The sequence below is a fragment of the Centruroides vittatus genome, unplaced genomic scaffold (genome assembly GCF_030686945.1).
Source record: "Centruroides vittatus isolate TY-2023 unplaced genomic scaffold, ASM3068694v2 contig_738, whole genome shotgun sequence".
Taxonomy (NCBI): domain Eukaryota; kingdom Metazoa; phylum Arthropoda; class Arachnida; order Scorpiones; family Buthidae; genus Centruroides; species Centruroides vittatus.
Window position 1 is genome coordinate 620670 of NW_027122474.1, and position 21804 is coordinate 642473.

The window sequence follows — 21804 nt, forward strand, 5'->3', positions numbered from 1 at the left end:
AACCAGACTAGGAAAACGCCAAAGAAGGCCAGAAAGGCCGCCGAATCTTCGGCGCTTTCTTCTCGCTTTCCTAATTAAAAAAACAAAAGTCTAAGATTCGTTAGAAACGGGATTTTCGGGACCACCCGGTATAAAGCCTACTCCGGACCCCGGATTGGCCTCTCGGCCTTTTCTTCCGCTTCCTCTAATTCCATTTAGAATTCGTCGGGTAAATTTTTTATTAATTTCGTATTTTCTCCGGGACCGGGAGGAAATATCTACGCTAAACTAAGGGAGAAATTGGTTAAAAATCGAGACGTAATCCGTTCTCTTCGAACAGAAATTCCTCCGTAAACACCGAAGGACGTTTTAATGCGAATCGTCGATTTAAATTATAAACAGAAAGACGAGATGAAGCCGTTAATAAAAGTTTGGGAGAGTGGATTTTATTTATTTTCTTAGAAACACCCCCGAAATTAACGTAGTTTCTAATTTTGCTTAAAAAAAAACTTCGTTTGGCCAATTTAATTATAAAAATAAATCCGAATTTTTCCTCATCGCGCCGGATTCTTACGTTCGGAATCATTATTTTTCGCGAAATTTTAAATTTCTGGCAAAATGCGATTGTAAATACGAAAGAGGAAAGACCGGGTTTTGCCGAGTTAAAGGAAGAATGCCGACGATAATCCGAAAAACCGGAATGCGCTTATTATAATATAATCCGCGGACTTCCGGGTGGAGGACGGAACTTACCAGGTTGAGGACTTTGTCGGAATCCATGCTGTCACCATCCTGGATGATGTCGGTGGAACCGTGACTAGTTGTACTGTCTTGGGTGTCGTTCGACAGGTCACCGTTCATCCCCGCATCTAAATACACAAAAAAACACGACCGGAGTCAGAATTTTTGGGAATTTCGCCTCCGACAGTAGCGGTCGCGCATGGAAGGACCCGAGTCTTCATCCTTCTACTTAACTCTAATTGTGGTTTTAAATAAAACGACGCGTTAAACGGCAAACTTTTATTATTTATTAGTCTTCTGGCGTAGAAAATAACGGTGATTTTTGCCGGAGAGAAAGAGAAGAAATCGGCAGCAGAGAGAAAATTAAGAATAAATACGTTTGGGGAAGAGGGAGGAGACGGCAGTCACAATCCGACGGTGCAATGTATCATCCCGGAAGTCGCCGGGGCCGACTAAAAAGGAAATTGAATAGCGGCCACGACCCGACACCGCCATCTGGTCGAGGGGCCCGTCCCACGGCGCGGGGGAGAAGGACGGACACAGAAGAATGGATGAAAACCCACGGCGGCCACCAAAAGAATGCAGCAAATATATAGACCAACTTCTCCGGTGTATGGAGGTGATTCATTCCCGGCGCCTGCGCGTTCTTAGGACCCGGCACCCGAACGGCTCGGGACGTGTCGCTTACCACCCATTCAATGACGGAACCGGGACAAAAGTAGGAACCGTTTTCATCCGGTTCCCCCGGGGGTACGGCGGGCGTCACGTGCCGCCGGGCGACCAATCCGGCCTCGCCGGACCAGGAAAGAAAGACGATTACTTCGGACGACGGGAGCAAAGGGCGACCCACCACCCGAGCACTTGGAGGGGGCGTCCGGTCCTCCCGCTTCCATCGGCGCCGAATAACCGGAAAGGAAGTAAATCCGACTTTTACGAATTTGGAATCCGGGGGGACGAGAGGCGGCGCGGGGAAGAACGATTTAATAAAGGCCCGGTCGGGGACGGAGAAATGTTTAAGTGCGTAAGAAATCGGCGGTATAAAAGGTCGGGCCAGGAATTATATTTGCTGTAATCTTGTAAAAGGAAGCTGTCTGGCAGAAGCATTTGCAGAGAAAGTGGATATGAAAAATGGTAGGAGTCGCAGTCGAGAGTGCAGAAACGGACCGAATGAGGATAGATGGACGGTTCCCTCCGCGGACTGACTGTGGAGAATTAAATTCGTCCGACCGACCCGCCTGTCAATGGGAGATCTATCACATTAAACGGGAGTGCAAAACGCACTCTCCATCCTCCATCGATCGATGGCTGGCCCTCCAGGTGTGAAGATTGATGGCCGACCGGAGGTCGTGGTCAAATAGCAGCCGGGAGTGTGCGGTACATAAATTTACACTTTTCGCCGTTAAGTGAGAGAAGGCGAAGTAAATATTTCACGCCGCGGCTCTTCGCCCGGTCGACGACCGCCGGTCAGTTTCGCCCGCCGCCACCTCCGAAGGTCAAAGGTCAAACGGAGAGAGGTGCCCCGGAATGCCCCGTTGGCCGCCACTCCTCCACGCGCCGCGGTATATCCGGGTGGCCGGCGCAGTTAACCTCCAAACGACACCTTCCCGTTGCCTCTCTTTTCCTACCGGAAAGGTTTTTAAAATTGTAATCATGGCCAATATTCTAAAAAGACGAGGGATTTAAAAAGACGAGAGCCGGGGTGAAATCTCCGGAGAAGCACGTTTAACGAGTTAAAAAGAGTCGGAGTGGATGGAGACGTCATATTTATTGTCTGACGAATAACTCGATCAGAGATTCAGTCTCTGTACGTGACGACGTCATGTCGAGATGACCAATGCTGCGCTTTCGAGTCCTAAGGGACGTTTAAGAGAGGACGGATGTCACAGAAAGCCACCATTAATCTCCGACAGTATTTTCCCAATCGGTGCCGTGGGAGTGACTTTCTGTTTCTCATTCATCACCCGCTCACTTGACACTACTATTCATCGAAATATTGGCAAAATAGATATCGTCTGGGATTCAAAACTATGTTCAATCACATCTTACCGACAAAACCACTCGGTCGGAGAGGGGGTCGAATATCGTCTTCTTCGGGCACGGGCTAACACCTAAGAGATTCGCACCTCCCCGTTCAATTTCTATTTTCTTATTTTAATATAATCCCTCTCCCCGAATTTACTATTTACTTAGAGATAAAAGTGTCTCTCCTCTTAATAAAAATACATTTTACATGGCATTATATCCGTGACGTATATTGATTTTTTTCCGGAATTACGTGCGTTGGAGAGTTTTGGAGGAGGAGGGAAGGACGGACCTGTCACGAACATGTTGAGTTGCAGAAAATCGCGTCGAAAAGCGTCTTTGTTACTTGTCCCGCTATAAGAAACAATCAATAGTAAAGGACGACAAGACTAACGATGGTTATGAGATGGTTATTAGATCAATAACTGCAACGATAGCAATTGGATAAAATCGCTACTCAAGTTAGCCAGTACTCTGATTTTCCTCCTAACCCCATTGTGGTTGTAGTCTTGTTTGCTATACTTGTTTTTCTGCTCGCAAATAACGGGAAATAAGAGCAACCGGCGTGTAATCCTACAAAACATCTCCGGGTTTTAATTTCCGGATACAAACTGCGTTAGACACGAATGGAAACGGATAATTAGACATTTTTTCGACCGAAGTTCTAACGAAATTTTTGAAATTTCCACTCTACACGAGGATTATTCATTAAGGACTTCCATCCAAACACTGGGTAAGCGAAAAAAACTATCGTCCTACATAGTATACCGTCGATGAGGACTCCATAGAGTCATTTGTGAGTCGGGCCGTATGTATGTCCACATTCTTACATTAAATAACCACGACAACCAATTCATTAAGCTCTGTACCTCGTTGCCACTTCACCAGACCTCTAACGAAGGATCTAGCCAATTACCGGACTTTTTTTTTTATTGTTACTACCGACCAGACTAGCCAGGGATGCAATATCGCTTTCTTTTCCGCGCACGTATCATCACCCTAATCTATCCAAACACGGAATTTATTAAGAGAAGGAAGTAAAGAAAAAAAAAACAAAGAAAAAAAGGATGCGCGCGTTTCGTAGGACATTAATTCGGCGCATAATTTCCACATAAAACGACCATAAATTCACTTTATAGTCTTATTTATAGAAGAAAATAGCGGCAGGCTAATCTTCGAAAAATCGTGAGGATATAGAAGGAACTTCTTCACGCCCGCGGCTTAGATATTCACGGCAATAACTGTAACGCGTTGTGTGAACCTATTGCCATTTCTAACGTGGGAGTGAACTTTCCAAATATCTAGAGTACGTATTTTCTCGATATCGTCTCCCATTATAGGTGGTATTTGATATATCAACATCGATTTAAAGAAGCGATATGCATCAAACATGCATGAAAAGTTGCAAAGGTAGTTGGAATCGGGCGAGGAAAAAAAAAGAAAAAAACCTTTATCACAATCGCAACAACGATATTTTCTTTCTAAAAGCAACATCGATTGGAGGGTGGCTGCTACCATGATTGGAAAGTGGAAGAACCAATCGGAGTCGCTTCTCAACTGGATGGATCCGTGTTTTCTTTGCGCGTTTTATTTCACGAGTCGGAATTAGTCAATAACAGGAAAGACAAAGAACAATTTTGCCATCCAATTCATCAATTTTTTTTTCTTGCTGTTTATTTGTCGAAATAATTAGGAAATTTAATAAGTTTTCCTGGGGGTGTAAGACGGACTCCGGCCCGATTCCCGGTATAAAAACAAGAACGGCCTACGCTTCGACTATTATTGATTTAACAGATCCTAATCTCATGGGCATCGTTAGAATAAACGCGTACTACCGATGTCAAATGGATTCTCCAATGAATATACGACCCCGCGACTTTTCCTTAACGACGTCTTAACTTTTCCATCTCCAATAAATCCCTTTCCCAGAATAATGCTTTTGCAATTCGGGAATCGTCGCCCTTAAAGGGTGCGTAAACTTTCGACAATTGCGTAAAATATCCATTTATTTTTACAAATATTAAGTTAATTATGCCCCGATTGAATCATTTTCGGTGGACGACGGGTAAATTTAATGGAAATCGTGTATTTAGCACAAAAATATAAATTATCCTAAAAACGCCCGTAAGTTTAATTACTAAATTCTTATTCGTGACACTTTCCTTTCTTTGCGGAAACACATTGTATTACTATTTAATAATTAAATTTACATAATATTTACATAAATTTTAATCGTAAAGTCGAGAATTTCTGATTACAAATTATTTATTAAGCAATTTTACTGATATTTTAAGTTATTGGCATCGTCTCTAAGATAATTTTAGGTGCGATAACAGAGATTAACTAATTAATGTTAATAATTTCCTTACGCTAATACATTTTTCCATTCTTTCCCCCCGAAAATAACAAATCGTGTAAGTCCACATTTGATCAGATCGATTTTTATTCGAATTTAATTCCGCCAGAAACTAATTAAGCGAGTGCAATAAAAGTTTTATAGGGAAAATTAAGTATATTTTAAAAATCTAATGTTATAGAAAATAAACATATAAACAACTTTTAAAACTCCAAGAATTCGAAGGGAAAATAATTCTCTTCCTTTCTTAAATGAAAACTGTAATAAGAGAATGATTGACTGGAATGCTTTCAATCAAAAATACGAAGAAAACAGTTTGTTCCAATTTTCAAAATTAATTTTCTTAAGAAAATATTAGAAGCGATGGAAAAAATAAACCAATTCTGCGAGGTTTAAGATTTAATTAAATTTTCCCTAAATATTTTCTTCTTTAATAATTAAAGCCAGCGGACATCACTCAAAAGTCAGTTTTCTTCTTTTACTCCTTCGTTTCTCTAATACGAAAAGTGCCAGAGTTATTTTTTAATATAAGATGTCATGTTCCAGACAGAGCATTAATTCTCTCTTTCTATATAATGTATCTTTAAAGATAAAACTAAAATTTCGGAGAGGAAGCCATTTATTTTGGCTCGTCGTTACGGTTGCAGAAACTTCGGACCGTTTTACTTCGACTTAATTTATCACGCAAACTAAAAAGGCGATCGATAGGCTACTAAATTCGTAATCCATTTAGGGTCTCGTTAGCCGACGATCTTCGCTAATCCGAAACACGGGCCCGGGCTGTTAAAGTGTCGGAATGATGAAGGCCCTCTCCACTTTCATTTGAACTCTTAGCAAATGGCAGGGAAACCTCCTGGTAAGAAGAAGCGAAGATGTACTCTTGCCAGGACGTCGACTCGGCTACTGCAACGATATATTAAGAGGAGACATCGCCCGGCAGCTTATTTTAACAAAACTAACACTTTGTAAAAAAGAACAACAACACGGGGGAAAAAATCGGTGCGTAAATATCACTAACCGATGGGCAAAGGAAGACAAAGAAGCGCCGAGTAAATTGCTTTCGGACATTAACGTCTTACATTTTATTACACACTTGTGTCAAGGATGGACGACTCGGCCGGCAATAAATTCACTTCGGTAGGGGTTCCATCCCGGCCGATAATATTTCACACACTCGTTCGTGACACCCAAGTTGGCACAATTCACGCTACCCGTTTAACGCGCCTCCATTACAAATCCTACAAAACCCTTTTCTTTTCTCGTCTCGCCACGCCAACAGTTGCTTCCCCGATCGGCATTCCCTCCGAAAGTCATAGGGGTGGAGGGGAAAACGGCGAAGAATCAAAAGAAATCCGAGGAGATAAAATCCGTATCGAGACGACTTAACTTCGTAATTTGCGTATAAAGAAACCGAGGGCTCATTCCTCCGGAAGAAATCCGAAATGTCTTACAGAGATAAAAAAAAAGAGGGGAAAGTCGGTGGAAGTTACTTCCGAAATGGTTACGGTAAGGGAATTCATGACGGCACTACAAAAGGGTCTGTAAGAAGCCAGGGCCAGTCCGGTGCCACTCAATCCACTGCGAAACAGATCGAGAGAAGTGCATGTTGATGGTGGGAATATGATGTGACATTTTCTTTCAGTGGTCGGCCAAGGTGGCGTTGCCAATCGATGGGCCGCAACAGCTGCCAGTCGACGAGTATACCGCTATGAATATTTACGGCACGTCCTCTTCCTTTTTTTTACCTCGGCACGCGCCGATAGATGGCGACCGAGTGCCGTAAGGGAACAATCTCGTCCTTTTGCGCCGTCTTCGGAATTCAAAAGTAACACCTGCCATGTTCGACACACGCCATTTTCCTCACTTTCCTCTCCCGACTACAAATCCCTGCCGTAAATTTCTACCCGTTGCCAAAGAAGAATGTCTTCGACGTGTGGCCTATCTCCCCCCCAAGAGACAAGGAAAATAAATACGTAAATAAATAATGAAAATGCTCCTCTTCAGTTTATTTCGCATTAAAAATGTTTTGAATGGAAATATTCCAAAGAAAGAGAGTTATTAAAAGAAGTAATCTATAGACTTCAACCAGGAAAAAAAAAATCAAATACGGAGTGATAAATATAAAGAAAAATTCGTTGGAAAAATATATAGTACGTATATCTCCGAGATAAATCAGATATTTATCCAATTAAAAAATGGCAAATTATTTGGAAAAATAAATCGCGTAGATCATTTCGACGTTTGGAGCGATAAATAAGGGACATTCGTCACCGGCATTAATCGTTATTAAGAGTTTATCAGCGGGAGAGAGCAGGAAGAGCAAGGCCCGTTCGGAATTATCTTCGTCACCCGAGCACCGAGGCGCTTCCTAAATACTTAGGCCCCCAACACGTGACTTGGAAGTATGAGGATTGTTTGATAAATGATTCGACAGATCCCTATTCGATATTAGCAGATCCCGACTCGATAAAACTCTCAAATAACGGAACGAAAGACAAATCGTTCTCTACTCTCCGACCATTCTTAAGGCTTCGACCACCGGCGACCGAATTAGACTTTAATAAATTCTTAATTAATGCTAAATTCGGCGGATGCTATGGAATTCTAAAGGCCGGGAGGAATTCCTAGGGAGATCAACAGGTAGAACGAACAGTAGGTCGGGCGGCCGAATGGAAATGACTTCAAAATAATGGTTTGGTCGAGGTTTGTCAATTCGACTAGGAACGAAATCGATCAAAACCGTGCTCTTGATTGATTTCGATGTCGATAAGCATTTTGTTCAAACTCGGAATTTAATAGGTAGATTGGTAATGGTACGGCAATTGATTTATTCGATCGGAATTAAATACCCGGCGGATAATAATCCAATGCTTTACAAATAATTTTTTCATTTATTTTTTAAAATAATCGCCTATCAAACTACCTCTTCCACGACACCTAACGTATGCACCAACTTACGCTTTAGTGCGACATTTACCAAGCTCACACACAGGTAAGTAAATCTGAGAAGTTTGCTGACACCAGTAAAATATGGAAGAATTAAATCTAGCATTTTTCTTTCGATGTTTTAATTTGAATCTTTCTCATTACATAATCGAAAAATTTTGTGGTAAAATTAACAAATAAAAACACGTTTGCCCTAAACCTTAAGTTATTACGGACACTAGAATTAATTCAAATATAATGTAGGATACATTATTTATTAAAAATATAAAAATTACTTTACGTAAAACGTTTCTTATTCGTTTATGTCCATTAATAAAATTGTATAGATCATCTCTTTTATAAATAAGATTAGAAAAACTTGATAAAAAATTTAATATCGAGTATATTTTTTAAAAGTAAAGGAAAAAAATATATATTTTTTTGAAAGAGAATTTATTCTGTTTAGGAAAATAGAATTAAGAGAGTGTATATAAATATTAAAAATGTAAAAAGAGGACATTTGCGGGCGGACGAGTCGGTCGAATTTAGGTGAAAATCGATGGAGAGGCAATCGATCTTAATGTACATTTTCCTTTTATTAATATTAAATAGAGTTAAAGGAATATATATATTTTAAAAAGCGGAGGACTACGGTGAAGAAATACATCAAAACAAGCAATCTAATGCGACAAACCATTACGCTTCAAATTTTACAGACATCCAGAATAAAAGATGTAAAAGTTGTTGGAAGTTTAATATCAAAACCATCAGAGAAAGTCAGGAGAAAGAGAGAATGAAACGAAGAAGGAAAAAAAGGCGACTCAAAAATAAGATCTAATCTAGACAGAAAAGAAAGGAAGCGGAAGAGAAGTAGGAAAAAAGGGAGAAGACCGAACTGGGAGATCGAGAGACCAGGAAAGTGGGGAGAAGACCTCTAATTACCCTTACAGTAGCCCGGATGGAGGCGAGAAGCGAGTCGATGTGACTAGGGACAGAGTAAGATGGATGGTAGTCGAAGACCCAATCCGAAGAATTCTGACCCCTATTAAAGTGGCGGACGGAGGATGGGCTGCCGATAAGATATTTACGGACAGCCAGCGATAGAAGACACCTCCGGGCTAAGCGAACTTGTCCGTTTGACTGATGGACGTCGGGGGATTGGCTGGATGGCTAGTAATCACCCTAAACAGTCGTTATCTGCATCTCGGAAGGCGATCGTCCACGCACTTCCATCCCACGCATCTCCTCTCCAGAAAAAAATAAGAAGAAGAAGGAAAAAAAAAAAAATTTCGCGGAGCAGGATTTCTGCAAAACACCGCCACGCCACCGGATTCGAGAGGAGGTTATACGAGAGAGAATTTTCGTTAATTTAGGTGAGGGTGCGACCCGGGATAAGGTGGTCCGTGACACCTGTAGTAAAACCGGAGAGGGCAGCGTAGAGTAGGTAGAGCGATGGCTAAATCTTGCCTCTCACACCTATACATTAGTTTTATCGGAGTGGCTGCACTCCTCCGCCGACACAAGAGAGTCGTAACGCGGGGTCCTATGGGCCAGGAAATTCGGCGAAGGAGGATTAGAGCAGACGTCCAGGCCGACGGCATAAAGGCAGTTTCCCAATGGCACCACGTAACGCTAGAGCCATAACTGAAGTGGGAACCATTAAGTTTAATGATCCACGGCATCAACGGACAGGACTGGCCGGGAGGAGGAAGAAGAAGAGGAGGAGGAGGAGGAGGAGGAGAGGTGAACCGGTCCGGGTCGGGGTGGGGAGAAGTGAACGGACGCCATCTTCTCGTCTGTCGATAGCCGAAAAATAGTTCGTGACACAATGAGCATCTCTCTTTTTTCCGCAGCCATCGGACGGCCGGACTTGGCAAACGTCCAGGAATCTACAAGACCGGTTGCCGTGGCAACTGTCCGAAGAGGGAATTAGATGGAATAAAAGTCGATGCCAAAACCATGCCGGTCGGCTCCCGTGCCTTTGGCCCTCGTGTACACACTCCCGCTTCCTCTTTGGGGATATGTAACACGTTGGTCCGTAACTCCCAGTTGGACAAATTTGTGCAAAATTTTCGTCGGAACTATCCCGCTCGTTTAAAATCCGCTCGGGAAGAAGACGTCTCGACACATAAGTCATCCATCACGCGGGGTTTAAAGAATCTCTACTGGCCAAAAATAAATCGATACGCGGACGCTATTGTGAATCCCTAATGTTAAGGAGTCTGCATTGTTGTATCAACCACTCCGACGCCTCCCGGATCACCTTCTTCGGGGACAATCCAATAAGAAGCAAAAATGAAGCCTAGATTTTGCATTCGGAACTCGATTTTTGCCTCCCTCCTTTCTCTTAAGTGCGTCGTCCACTTAAACCCGATCCGACCATCGACCACCCTCTTTCGTCCATCTACTTTCGACAATCGAAATGTTCCGTAAAGTCTACGGGCCAACGCACAATACTACAAGTGAATTATACGTGCAATTCCCATGTATATGAGGTTTATCCCGGATAAGCATCGTTACAAAGAAAACAAAATAGAACACTCCCAAAGAATTGGCAATCGAAGGAGCGCCATGTTAGCGTCCAAAGCCATCCCTGCAACAGGAATTTAAACTATTTGTACAATATTTATCATCAAATAATAAAGACAGTTCGAAAGAAAGTGAGAAAAGAAACTAAAAAAAAATATTCAAAATCGGATAAACGAATTTTAGAATTAAATAGAAGAGAACTGAAACAAAACATAATTGTAATACAGCCATTCAAATTTATTACGCTTTGCAAATGAACTTAAATTGCTATATTTAACGTCCATCAACACAAACAGGCCTTACTGTCGAATTACCGATTTCTCTATTTAGTACAGAGAAAGTATTGGTCGAACAATTTGGCCAAAAATCGAATTGTCTTCCAATATTTGATAGCCCGCTTCTTAATTAAAAAATAATTAAATTATATATGAATCAAAATCAAATAATAAATTATAGAATTACGAATATATATTCATTATAAACGGGTTGACTAATCGTATTATTCGAATGCGCAAATCCTCAAATGCCTTTCTTTGATAATGTTCTAGACGACTCAAATTGTCTAGAATGTTACGAAACCTAAAAATTATCTAGAATATATTTAGGGCTTATGAATTATACCATGACCAAGAAGAGCTGGGGATTATTATTCCGGTAATTTTATTAACAAAAATCTTCGACACCGCTTTTTATCAATAAAGAAACATTCTACCTGTACCACTTGTTCAAAAAACAGAAAAATGGCAAAAATAAGAGGCCCGCTCTACCCTCGGGCCCCATAAAAGCTATAGAATACTTCGTAGTGGATACAATTCGCTATTTTAGAATGAAAAATCCAATTTATCCCAAGGAATACTTCGCATGTTATAGCCTATATTTATACAGATTTCGATAGTTTTAAATTAAGTGTATTTAATACAATTCGTTAAAAAATGATTAATATGTATTCATTCGACTTTAAACATTTTTAATTACAACCAAATAGTCGTATAAACATAAGGGTGACGTTATGAAAAAGGCCCGCAATACTACATCACTTATTTTGCCTTTCTTCACTTTTTTTATAAAAATAAAAGATTACGAAATAAGATTCGTAACCGCATCGCTTTAACATGTAAAATAGAGCATATAATATACCCTTGGGCATAAATATTAAAGAGTAGACACCCGTAGACACGGCATTTACAACGCTTAATCCCCCTATAAAACAGGTCGGAGGAGAAAAGTCTAACATAAAGCGAATTGTATCCCGGTCCGTCGATAATTCGGAATTTAAACGAAATTGGAAATTAGATCGAAAATTTTTAAGAATTTTAAATTTAAAATGGTAAGGAGGCGATGAAGGGGCTCCATTTTTAGTAATCGGCCATCCCGTTTGGGGGGAAAGGGAGAGAAGAGACGAGAAACGGATTAGCGGGACTAAAGAATTTTAAAAACAAGGATAGAAAGAAGAAAAAGAGGATGGAAAAAAAGAGTAATAAATACAGTCAAAGGAAATGTAGGCCTAATCCATCACTTTACTGGTCCGAGACCTCATGTTAAGCCGAGGATGGTGTCGCAGTCCCCGGCGGGGTCGGCGAAAAACGTTCCGGGTGACGTTCCGTTTCATTTCCTGCGCAATGATTTATGGGTTTCGGGAATCCACGCCACACCTGTGTCCCCCCGCTAACCCTAGGGGACAGATCTGGTCTGTGTGGTCAGTGGCTACTTCCTGGACACGTAGCCTGGGTATTACAATCGATTGGAGATAGCAGCTATGTGTGTTCCGCGTGTGTGATTTATACCATCACAATACATTCCGTAGTAATACTGTACAGAGTAATACAATTCATTCTCCTCCAGACAAGTAGTAAGACGACTGTGACGTCCAAGAATGGCTTCCTCCGCCGCTTAAACCATACTTCTTCCTCGGATACGTCGGAAAAAGGGTGAAAGCTGCCATTTATAATGGCGCGAAAATAACGCCGTGGCTTTTATAGCGCTAAATAGCGGAATTCGTTGCCTTTATCTATGCCAAAATGGCGACTTTTATTCTCCGGTTAGGCCTCGTTAATAAGAAATGACCAGAAACAATCGAGCAACAAATTACTAATAATTGTCTAGCAAAACTGATAATTACTCAATGAATAGATAAGTGGATTCGCTATTAACGTTACTCTTCGGAGGAAGATTCGATTACCCAACACAGATGTGGACTGGTGGAAAGATAAGATTCGGAATCGAATACCACGGCAGAGAAGACTTAAAAAAAAAGAATAAAGAGTCCGTTGGAAGTTTTTAACATTGCCTAATTAGTGGTATCGGAGATAGAAAATGTCGAAGGATAATAAAGAGTGGAATCGGCAGATAGCGCTAACGGGTTTCCTGTAAGCCTCCTTAAAATGTTAACGACTTATTGAAGAGTGATCAAACCGGGCTATTGAGACAAAAGAACCATGAACGGTAGTGACTGTAAAACTACAAACCTTTCAAAAAGTGATAAGTCTGAAGATCGTAAAGTTCTCTCTGCAATGGTACAGAAGTGATCATCCGCTAGAATATGATCTTCGAGACAAACAAGTTCCAAGAGGAAGACAGAGAAAAGCAATCTTCTTTATCTGCACCTATTCTAATTTGGCAATTTAAGTCGTTCGCTCTATAAACTCCTATTGTGTTTTGCTCTACGAATAAAAACGTCACATAATTAATTCTCGCACACTGACAATGCCTATTTTTCCAATTGCTATGCGGGGTGCACGAAAGTCTCGATGAAATATTCCACAGGTGAATAAGAGGAAATTATATAATGTACCTATTACTATTTATAACAAACAGCATTTTTTAAACAGCTGTTTTTTAAGCCAAAAATTTATTTTTCGAGTAAAATTTGAAAAATGTTCACATCTTATTTATTTGTTATATATCATACATGCAAAATTCCGTCCTTAATTCGCCGTAAATTTAGTTTAATCTTTTGATTAATCACAAAATAAACCGAAGAGATCCACGGGACGATAAGAAATGAAATTCTTTTCCTCGTAATCTTCAGAAAACGATTTATTTTTGTCACTCGAGTACATTATAAATTTTTAAGAATGCGTAAGCATTGGAAAAGTTAAATAAGCTCAGGAGAATGCAAACTTAAAGCTGAGGAGAGCCAACAAAACGAACCGAAATGTATTCAAGAAGGGAGCGAACATCTTCTTTAATAAAGGTAGAAGCAAGAGGGTGGATGGAGAGAGAGATGGAAGTCGCGATTGTTTATGATACAGGTCGGTAGATGGCGTTAGCAGTACGCGAACGGAAGGAAGAAAGAAGAGAAGAGAGAGAGAGAGAAGCCACAGGCCTTCGAGACGATCTGGATAAACGCCGTTAATTAAATGTACCCTCGAGACAGGTCCTTTCTTTTTTTCCCACGTCGCCCTTCGTGATCGCCAGGCACGCAGTAGCCATTCCACGCCGTTTGTCGTTATTTAGATATCGTCGGGAAAATTAACGCTCCTTCCGATTTAAAAAAAAAAAAGAAAAAAAGAAAAGGAAAAAGGTAAAGGGAGAAAAGTCGACAAGGAAGAAATTGTTTAATTTGTCGAAGAGTTTTAAAAAGAGGAAAAGACGCATTTGGTGGATGGAGCGTTCCTTTACGACAGACATAGAGAAGGAAATAAAAAAAAAGGAAATCCTCCCATTCGACGTTTTCAAACACGGCCAGTTTGCACTATTCATGACACCTAGTGACTGATTGTAGCGTCCAGCTCCGGTCCTGCCAGAGATGGATGCGGCTGCAGCTATTACAGAAAGTGGATGCACCACCTCCTCTCCCATCCTTCTCCGGAAACATTTTCCTCTCTTCCATCTGCTTTCCGACCACGGTATTTAAAACTTTTTACACGGCCAGACGACTAGATCTTCTCGCCCAGGATACATTCTTTGTTTTCTATCCGGATCACCGACGACCGATCGAGATATCTCCAAAATGGAAACCTCCTACAACATTACTATAACGCTCGTTCCACCAAAAGCTCGTACGTTCTCTTGGCAATTCACTTTACTTTTTCTTCTCCACCAGAATCTTTAAGTTACGTCGATTATCCAACGTGTTTTTAAAAAGATTGTACTTAACGTAAATTAATCTTACTACATTTTGCATTTTACAAATCAGAGAAGATTCCAAATCACTTCTAGAAACAATATTAGTATCTGTCTGGAGACGAATTAACCCACGAATTATAATTGAAATATTAAAAAGTAAATTATTAAGTTGAATTCTGCCAATGAAAAACGTCGATAACGGCTCATATATATATATATATATTTTTTAATCGGCTCTCAAACGGCGATAAAACAAATTGTGGGGTCAGAACCATAAACAACTAAAGTTTGCAGATTTCAATGATAGAGTATTCCTATTCGGAACCGTAAACAAATACGCAAAATTCCAAACGATTACATAAAATAGCAAATTTTTGGTTGGTGCACTTTTTAAATTCCCTTATCTGAAAATTACGGTTTCATATCCGCTTACGGCTTACCCACGAAATTAATTAGCCTAATAGTTAACGCGTTTTAAGCCACGCAATACATAAACTAATAAGGAAAGTTTGGTTGCTAGATTCCAAAGTTACGAAATAAATTCGGCAAAAGGCGATTTGCAAGTAAGACGAATTCAAATTTGAAATTTAAAATGTAAATATAGGATAACCGACGTGGAATTCTACCGAGATAAACCGACACTTACTCGTCGTTTCACGATAAGGAACCAATTAAAGAGAGAGGATAACCGAAAATATTCGAAGAGCAAATCTAAATTCGTGTCCGGAATCTTTTAAATTAGTCATTTGCCGGTATCCAAACGCGAATAACTATTTATCTAAGCGAAAAAATAAATTCTAAACACGCTTACCGTGCATTAGCTAGGCAGATAAAACGCTTCCGAACGTTGGATACCAGATAATTAAATCTCCATTTGCAGAAATGACCTCTAAATGCCCTTTTCGAAGAATTTTTCCCCTTTTTCTTTTTTTGGCCTGGCTTTCTATTTACATTTTTAAATTTCATAAATGATAATTTCTAGCGGTTTTGCAATTTTATTCCGGCCCTATACGCTAAAGGCCAGGGTGGAGAAACAGAACCGGGAGCCGCCGGACCGGTCGTAAAATTTTAGGCCCTTTAAATTTTCAACGGTTCCACTGGACTCGGGTCCGTGTTTACTCGGCGCAATATGTCTAGTAAATTCGGTTACCGGTCTTCTCCTACACAATATAAAATTAGTCTTCCATCAATTTCCCTGTCGTTTCTGATAAATTTTGCTGCAGCTATATAATAAAACTGGAAAAACTTCCGAGACTTCTCGGCTCGAAACATTTTAACGCGGGGTTACCACCTGGCGACGATGCCGAATTTTTTACTTATTTTTTGGTTTTTTGGCCTATTAGCTCTTTATGCTGGCTACGTAATAACGTAAATGGAAAGGAAGAGGCAACCGGCGAACGGTTTTTCTAAATCGAACAGAACAGAAAAGTAAATTAATCGACCTTCCGTTTATATTGAAAATTAGGAAGTCGTGCATCAGGCCTTGCAGCCTGGACGGAGCCCGACTCGATATCGGGGAATATAAATCATTCGGGGTGGCTAAGGGGGGAGAATTTGCCAGAAATAAATAAACTTAATTTTTAATAGAAAACAAGCTGATCGACGATTAGTAAACTTCGAACAATAGAATATTTTTCTTGAGGCCAGCTAGGGGAATGGATCAAAGTTCTGCCTATTAATTTGATAAGGTTATACATTAAAATCGACCTTCCGTTCTCGTTTCCGAAATTTGGCATCTTTGTAAATTTTGGCGTTTTAAACCAAGATGCCAACGTTGGGTCTTTCCTATCTATTTACCTTTGGTCAACGTTCTAACGAACGAAAAGACTTCGGTCTATTCTCAAAGCGTATAAAAGTCTGCAAAACGATAAGAAAATTGTATCTGAATTCCAAGTGGCATTATTCATCCGTATTATTCAGTCAACAACTGATACCGATTAATCATTCGCACTTCGAGGTTTGATATCGAAAGAAAAATTAATATTTAAACGAATTTTTGAAAATATATAAAAAGAAAAATAACAAACAGCAAGAAAGTCAAACGTCGAGACGAACTTGCGAAGAACCGTTATATTTTTGTAAGGCTAATTTTCGAAAGAAGATGTTGCACTCCTGCGAGGCCTCACAACGGCGCAGTAGGTGATGATTAATGTTTTGACCGTCGGCAAACGTCAAGAATTGAATATTACGTCCGAGCTCACAAACTTGATTCCCTACATTTTTTTTTTCCTTCTGTTTATAATAATGTCTGACGTTGCGTCACGACTCCAGTTGCACTTGAAACTTTGCTTCTCGTCCCAGTTCCTTTTTATTAGGCCAATAAGGAATCTCGAATGATAAACGAATATAAAAAGAATAAATGAAAATTCCGCCGGGATATTAAATTAGAGCGGATCTTTCGCAATCTTCTTGCCTTTTCTCTTAAAAAAAAAAAATGTTTTGCGAAATATCAAAGATAACGAAGAAATTTTTCGTGGATTTTTTTTTCACTTTTATATGAGGAAAATATCGCGTTTCTTACAGTGACGAATTCCGTAAAATATGTATTACTTTATATTGAAAATATCTAAATTATTATCGATCGTAAATTACGATTAAAGCAATAAATCCGTGGAGTGGAACAATATTCGACCAACCACCGGCGTTTCTAATCGAAGCGCAAAATTACTCATTTCAAAACGAGGAGGAATGTACAGGGTTAAGAAGTAAACGTGGCAAATTCGACCCCTTTTTCATCTACCTCGGGTTACCCTCAACCTATTTTATCAATGAATCGCCAACTGTCACCCGGCACACAGGTGAGAAGGGCGGGAAGACGACTATTTGTTTACACCGGACGGATGTGTCCTAGGTTCGACCTATGGGGGGGAACAGTCTACCGCTTTCGAATTCGATCACCGATTAAATAAAAAGCAATTAGGGATTTTTACGACTAAGTCGGTGGCAGAGAATCGACCTACAAATGGATCTATCAGTCATTTTAACGGACATTTAAAGCTACTTACAGTTTGTGGCTTCGAAAAGATGCATGCCAAACAGATTACACCATATACCAATTATGCAGAGTGAGGTTATTCGTACGACCAAGGGACAATCCGAGACGAAGAGCTCCCATGCGTGGGCTGCACGCGAAATCACAAAAGCGCGACGCATTCAGTCCGTGCTCCTTGTTTGTACCTCTGTTATCTGGTTGGTTCATCGGTTCATCGGCCTGTTTTCCAAATACTATACAAACACATAACCAAAGTTGTATAATAACGTCGGAGTCGGAATTCTTAATGGTTTGTAGGAAAGCGACGCGACGCGAGCGAGACGTCGCGCACACGCCGTGGTAATTAAAACCGGTGGACCAACGGGATGGGAGGGACTAAGAAAATAAAAAAGCGCCAAGTTAGATGGCAGCAAATTAGTACGTCCGACGATACGGACGTTTTAGGCGGCGCTTTCATAAATAGATAAATAAAATCACAGGTTAAAGACTTCTCGGCCCTAGATGACTCGTCAGCATCTCGTGCCGCGGTAGGGGGAGAGCCGGAGGTGGAATGGACCCGGTCACCACACCCTGGGGATGACGATAATTTAATAATTTAATTGAGCCATAAAAAGTGGTGGAATGTTGCCGTCGACCGCCGTTAATATTACGACGGGGCCCGGCCGGGAGGGTACCGCTGACCAACGATTTGACAGACACCAGCTGGTCCATCGTCCTTGAATTGCTGTAGTCGCGCAATAGTCTCCTCCCCGACAAATAGGCCGAGATGGACCTATTTATCGGCATATTCCTCTTCGCAATAAGCGGCGCTTCTCGTTACCATCCGACGTCATTGGCGTTTTGTTTTCGTTTTCGAATTTAAAATATCCTCCGGCTCAAAACGCAAAAATAAGGCAAAACGATAATATAATTATTATATGACGATTTCCCCAGGAAATGGAATTACATCCGGAAATTTCTCGGAGAATTTTTAAATTTTTTATTTTTTTAAGGATTTGTTTGGAATAAGACGGGGACGGAAATGTCTTCAGAAGAGGAGCTAAGCCGTCCAGGAATTGTGGGACAGAAAAACTATAGGAGGAACAGGGACCGAGCCGACACTAATCCACTTTAAATGTCCGAGTCTTAAAAAGATAGAGGTTTTCTTTGTTAGGGCCAACGCCACGCTTCTTGCATCGACGCCAGATCGAGAGAGCCAACGGACTATGGCATCATTCCCATACAGAGAAGATAGTTAACATTCAGCAATCAATGGAGAAAGTTCGAAAGTCAGTTAGTTAAAATAAAAGACGTGAGACGAATGAGAAGTTGCGGCGAAACTAAATAAACAACTGCTGTAGGCTTAACGTCAACATCTCCCTTGTAGCAGGGCACGGACGGAGAGAGGGTTTAGTCCCTATATCTGCTTTCCGCACTGTTACCTCCAGACACATCGTGCCGACACTGCCAATGACAGCTAGGCCTAATCAATATTGCCGACCGCTGTTTGCAGATTAACCTCGTCCACGACTTAGGCCGAGTCTCTGCATAGACGCCTGTGTCTTTTCTCTCTCTCTCCGAAGCTCCCCGCTATCTAATTACTCTCTTCCAATTATTTATACATTCGATGACTAACTTCGCTTAGAATAAATTATCGACGACTTTTACGTCCACGCTTTAAAGCGTGGGAGGAGGAAGACTGTCCAAACGAAAAGAGGAAACCGCTAAAATCTCGAGAGAAACTACGAGATTAAAGTACGTCCGGCAGAAAATTCATTACTTAATCCAAATAAAATAATCGTTGGGAGTGGTAGACGAGAACGAATCCGTTAAGGTGGACGGAGAGGTCCGTTCGGGGGGAGCCGCTAATTTGAATACGGGGGTGTCGACCGTCGCGTCACAAAAGAGGTGTTAAAGATCACCGCCGAGGGAAGCGGGTGAACGGCGGGCCGAGTGCGGACGACTCTTCATGGCCGTCTTTATCTAGGCGGAATGTCAGACCACATTCTGTATCCATTCAAATCGGAGTGGCGACTGCTCGGCCGAGTAACGGAGCTATCAGCTGAGCCTGACATTATGTAGATGGGAGAAAATAGAGGAGGAAAGACCGACAGACTCGTCGGCGTCACCGTTTCAATCCAGACGTTAGACGACCGGACGTAAAGCGTGGATCCTTTCGGCATAAAGGTCGTGACACCGCATCTCGTATCCTCTGTCGAAAGCCTGAAAGCGCGTAACGGCCGAGCGGGGAAATTTTACGGGCAACGTCCCCGGCTGGAGACGGACGGAAGAAAAGCCGTCGCGACGCGAAAACTAAAACTGCTATTCCGTACCTGAGCTGAGAAACTCCAGGCTCAACATGGAGGCAGCAGGAATGGTGGTGGACTGGCAGTCACAAGGTTAACATCGCTTGGTCCCCCGTAGTCTCTGTCGTCTTACCAGCGAGATGTGTCCACTAGTCCTGTCGTCATGTCACACACATGTAACGTTCGTGTGAATATCGTAAAGTTAGGCTAACGAAGAATACAGGCCGGATAGGTAGTAGTATATTTGGTCGACCGACACACAACGGCGTGCCAGTCAAAAATGCTTTAGGAACTTTAAGTGTTGAAGGCAACAATCACTGAGGTAGGTTGTAGTTAGTGTGGTAACGTGATGGGTGATGGACTCACGGCATCACATCTTGCCTGCCTGGCGAGGCAAGTCCTGCGTGTATACAGTCCTCGCACCCAGGTCCGACCGGCGGGGTGGTAGAGCCACGACTGAGACGGCTCGCTCCGTTCCCCAGCTAAAGCCACTTCACTGCTAGGCGCGCTGGCTTAGCAGTGCCAGCGAGTGAGGAGAGAGAGGGCAGCAGCAGCGGCGGCGGCGGCATCTCAACAGCCGGCGGCACAGCACGCTCACCCTCATTATGCTAGTCAGGGGAAGGATTTTTCCCCTGTCTCTCTGTCCTGGTTTGTGTATTCGTGCTATACAGCCTGCGGGTCTCGGCCTTACCTTGCACATAGCCGTGTGAAATTTTGGCTAAACAACATACTGCTTTCTCTATCTTCGCTAGTGACGGGGCATCGAAGCGATCGATACATTAATTCCTGGACTTCTGTTCCCTCTCATCTCTCTCTCTCTCTCTCTTTCTCTCTCCAGATAGAAAGGACCTGGGGACTTCCCTGATATCTTCTATTTTTACTGTCAAATTTTATGCACGTTTTACTATATTTCCGATACTAAAAGAGAGGAAAACGAAATTCCGTATCGCATAAGATCATTCGACAACGTATTTACGCAATTTTATCCATACGATAAGTTAACTTAATTGAAGAGAATCAGAATCTCGGTCATCTAGAAATTAAATGGGGATTTTAAAAAAGCATCGGAGAGATTGGGCAGCGGAACAAATCAGTCTAATCTAGTTAAGAAGCATTCGGAGGAAATAAGTATGCAAGAAAATCTGCAGAGCGATAGATAATTAGGCTTTGGGAGAAGAGAAGTATCGGAGGTAGAGAGAGGCGATGACTCACCATCGGGGGATTAGGTTGGCGCTGGTCACTTGCGGTCCCTCGCTGCCTCATTTATAATACAAGTCGAAAGACTGGGATACACAAGGTACATCACGTTTCTGTAAACTATAGGATCCCTCCTGCCAATAACAGGAGTACTAGAAATGGGGAAGATTCAAATAATAAAAACAGAAAATTCTAGTTAGGGAATCGTCATTAAGAGAAAGTGGAAGAGGATTTAGTGGAGAGTCTAAAAATTTCATTTTATATATGTGGCAATACTTTAAAAAATGATATCCATCGGTAATATTCGACTGGACCCATGCTATCTGAAGGTGCAATGCACGATGAATGATATGACGACTCGGAGAGAACCTTCCCGAAACGGCACAATTTCCTTTCAGCCACAAGAAATTTCCGAAAGGAGCGTCCATTGAGATGCGGCGGAACATACCGAACGACCTTTGCAGCTGAAAATTTTGCAGTGAAAAAGAAAATCGATAACCCGTGTGTCCGGATTGCACGGAAGCGAAACACAAGCTAGCTGATAGATCTGACAAAGTTGTGGAAACAATCGTTTTTACTAGTAAATCCTCATCTCTATTACATCACACAACACGCGCTCTCTTCTCTCGTTTTAATAATCAACTCTCAATTTTTATTAAAAAGAAAACATTCTTATTGCATTGTTACTCCCTCTTTTCTTTCTCTTTTCA

General features: G+C 41.5%; 1 protein-coding gene across 14 annotated transcripts in view; it reads right to left on the bottom strand.

Annotated features, from left to right (window-relative positions):
• LOC136980991 (POU domain protein 2-like) overlaps positions 1-21804 on the bottom strand; it is a 275556-nt gene that overhangs the window by 48109 nt on the left and 205643 nt on the right. For 11 of the 14 annotated variants that reach the window (XM_067277203.1, XM_067277196.1, XM_067277200.1 and 8 more), the window contains one exon: positions 733-848. In XM_067277203.1, the coding sequence (XP_067133304.1) occupies positions 733-848 (116 nt within the window). Of the gene's footprint in view, positions 1-732; positions 849-17625; positions 17982-19924; positions 20386-21804 lie in introns of those variants that run through there. The other 3 variants (XM_067277206.1, XM_067277193.1, XM_067277194.1) reach the window with 3 other exon arrangements.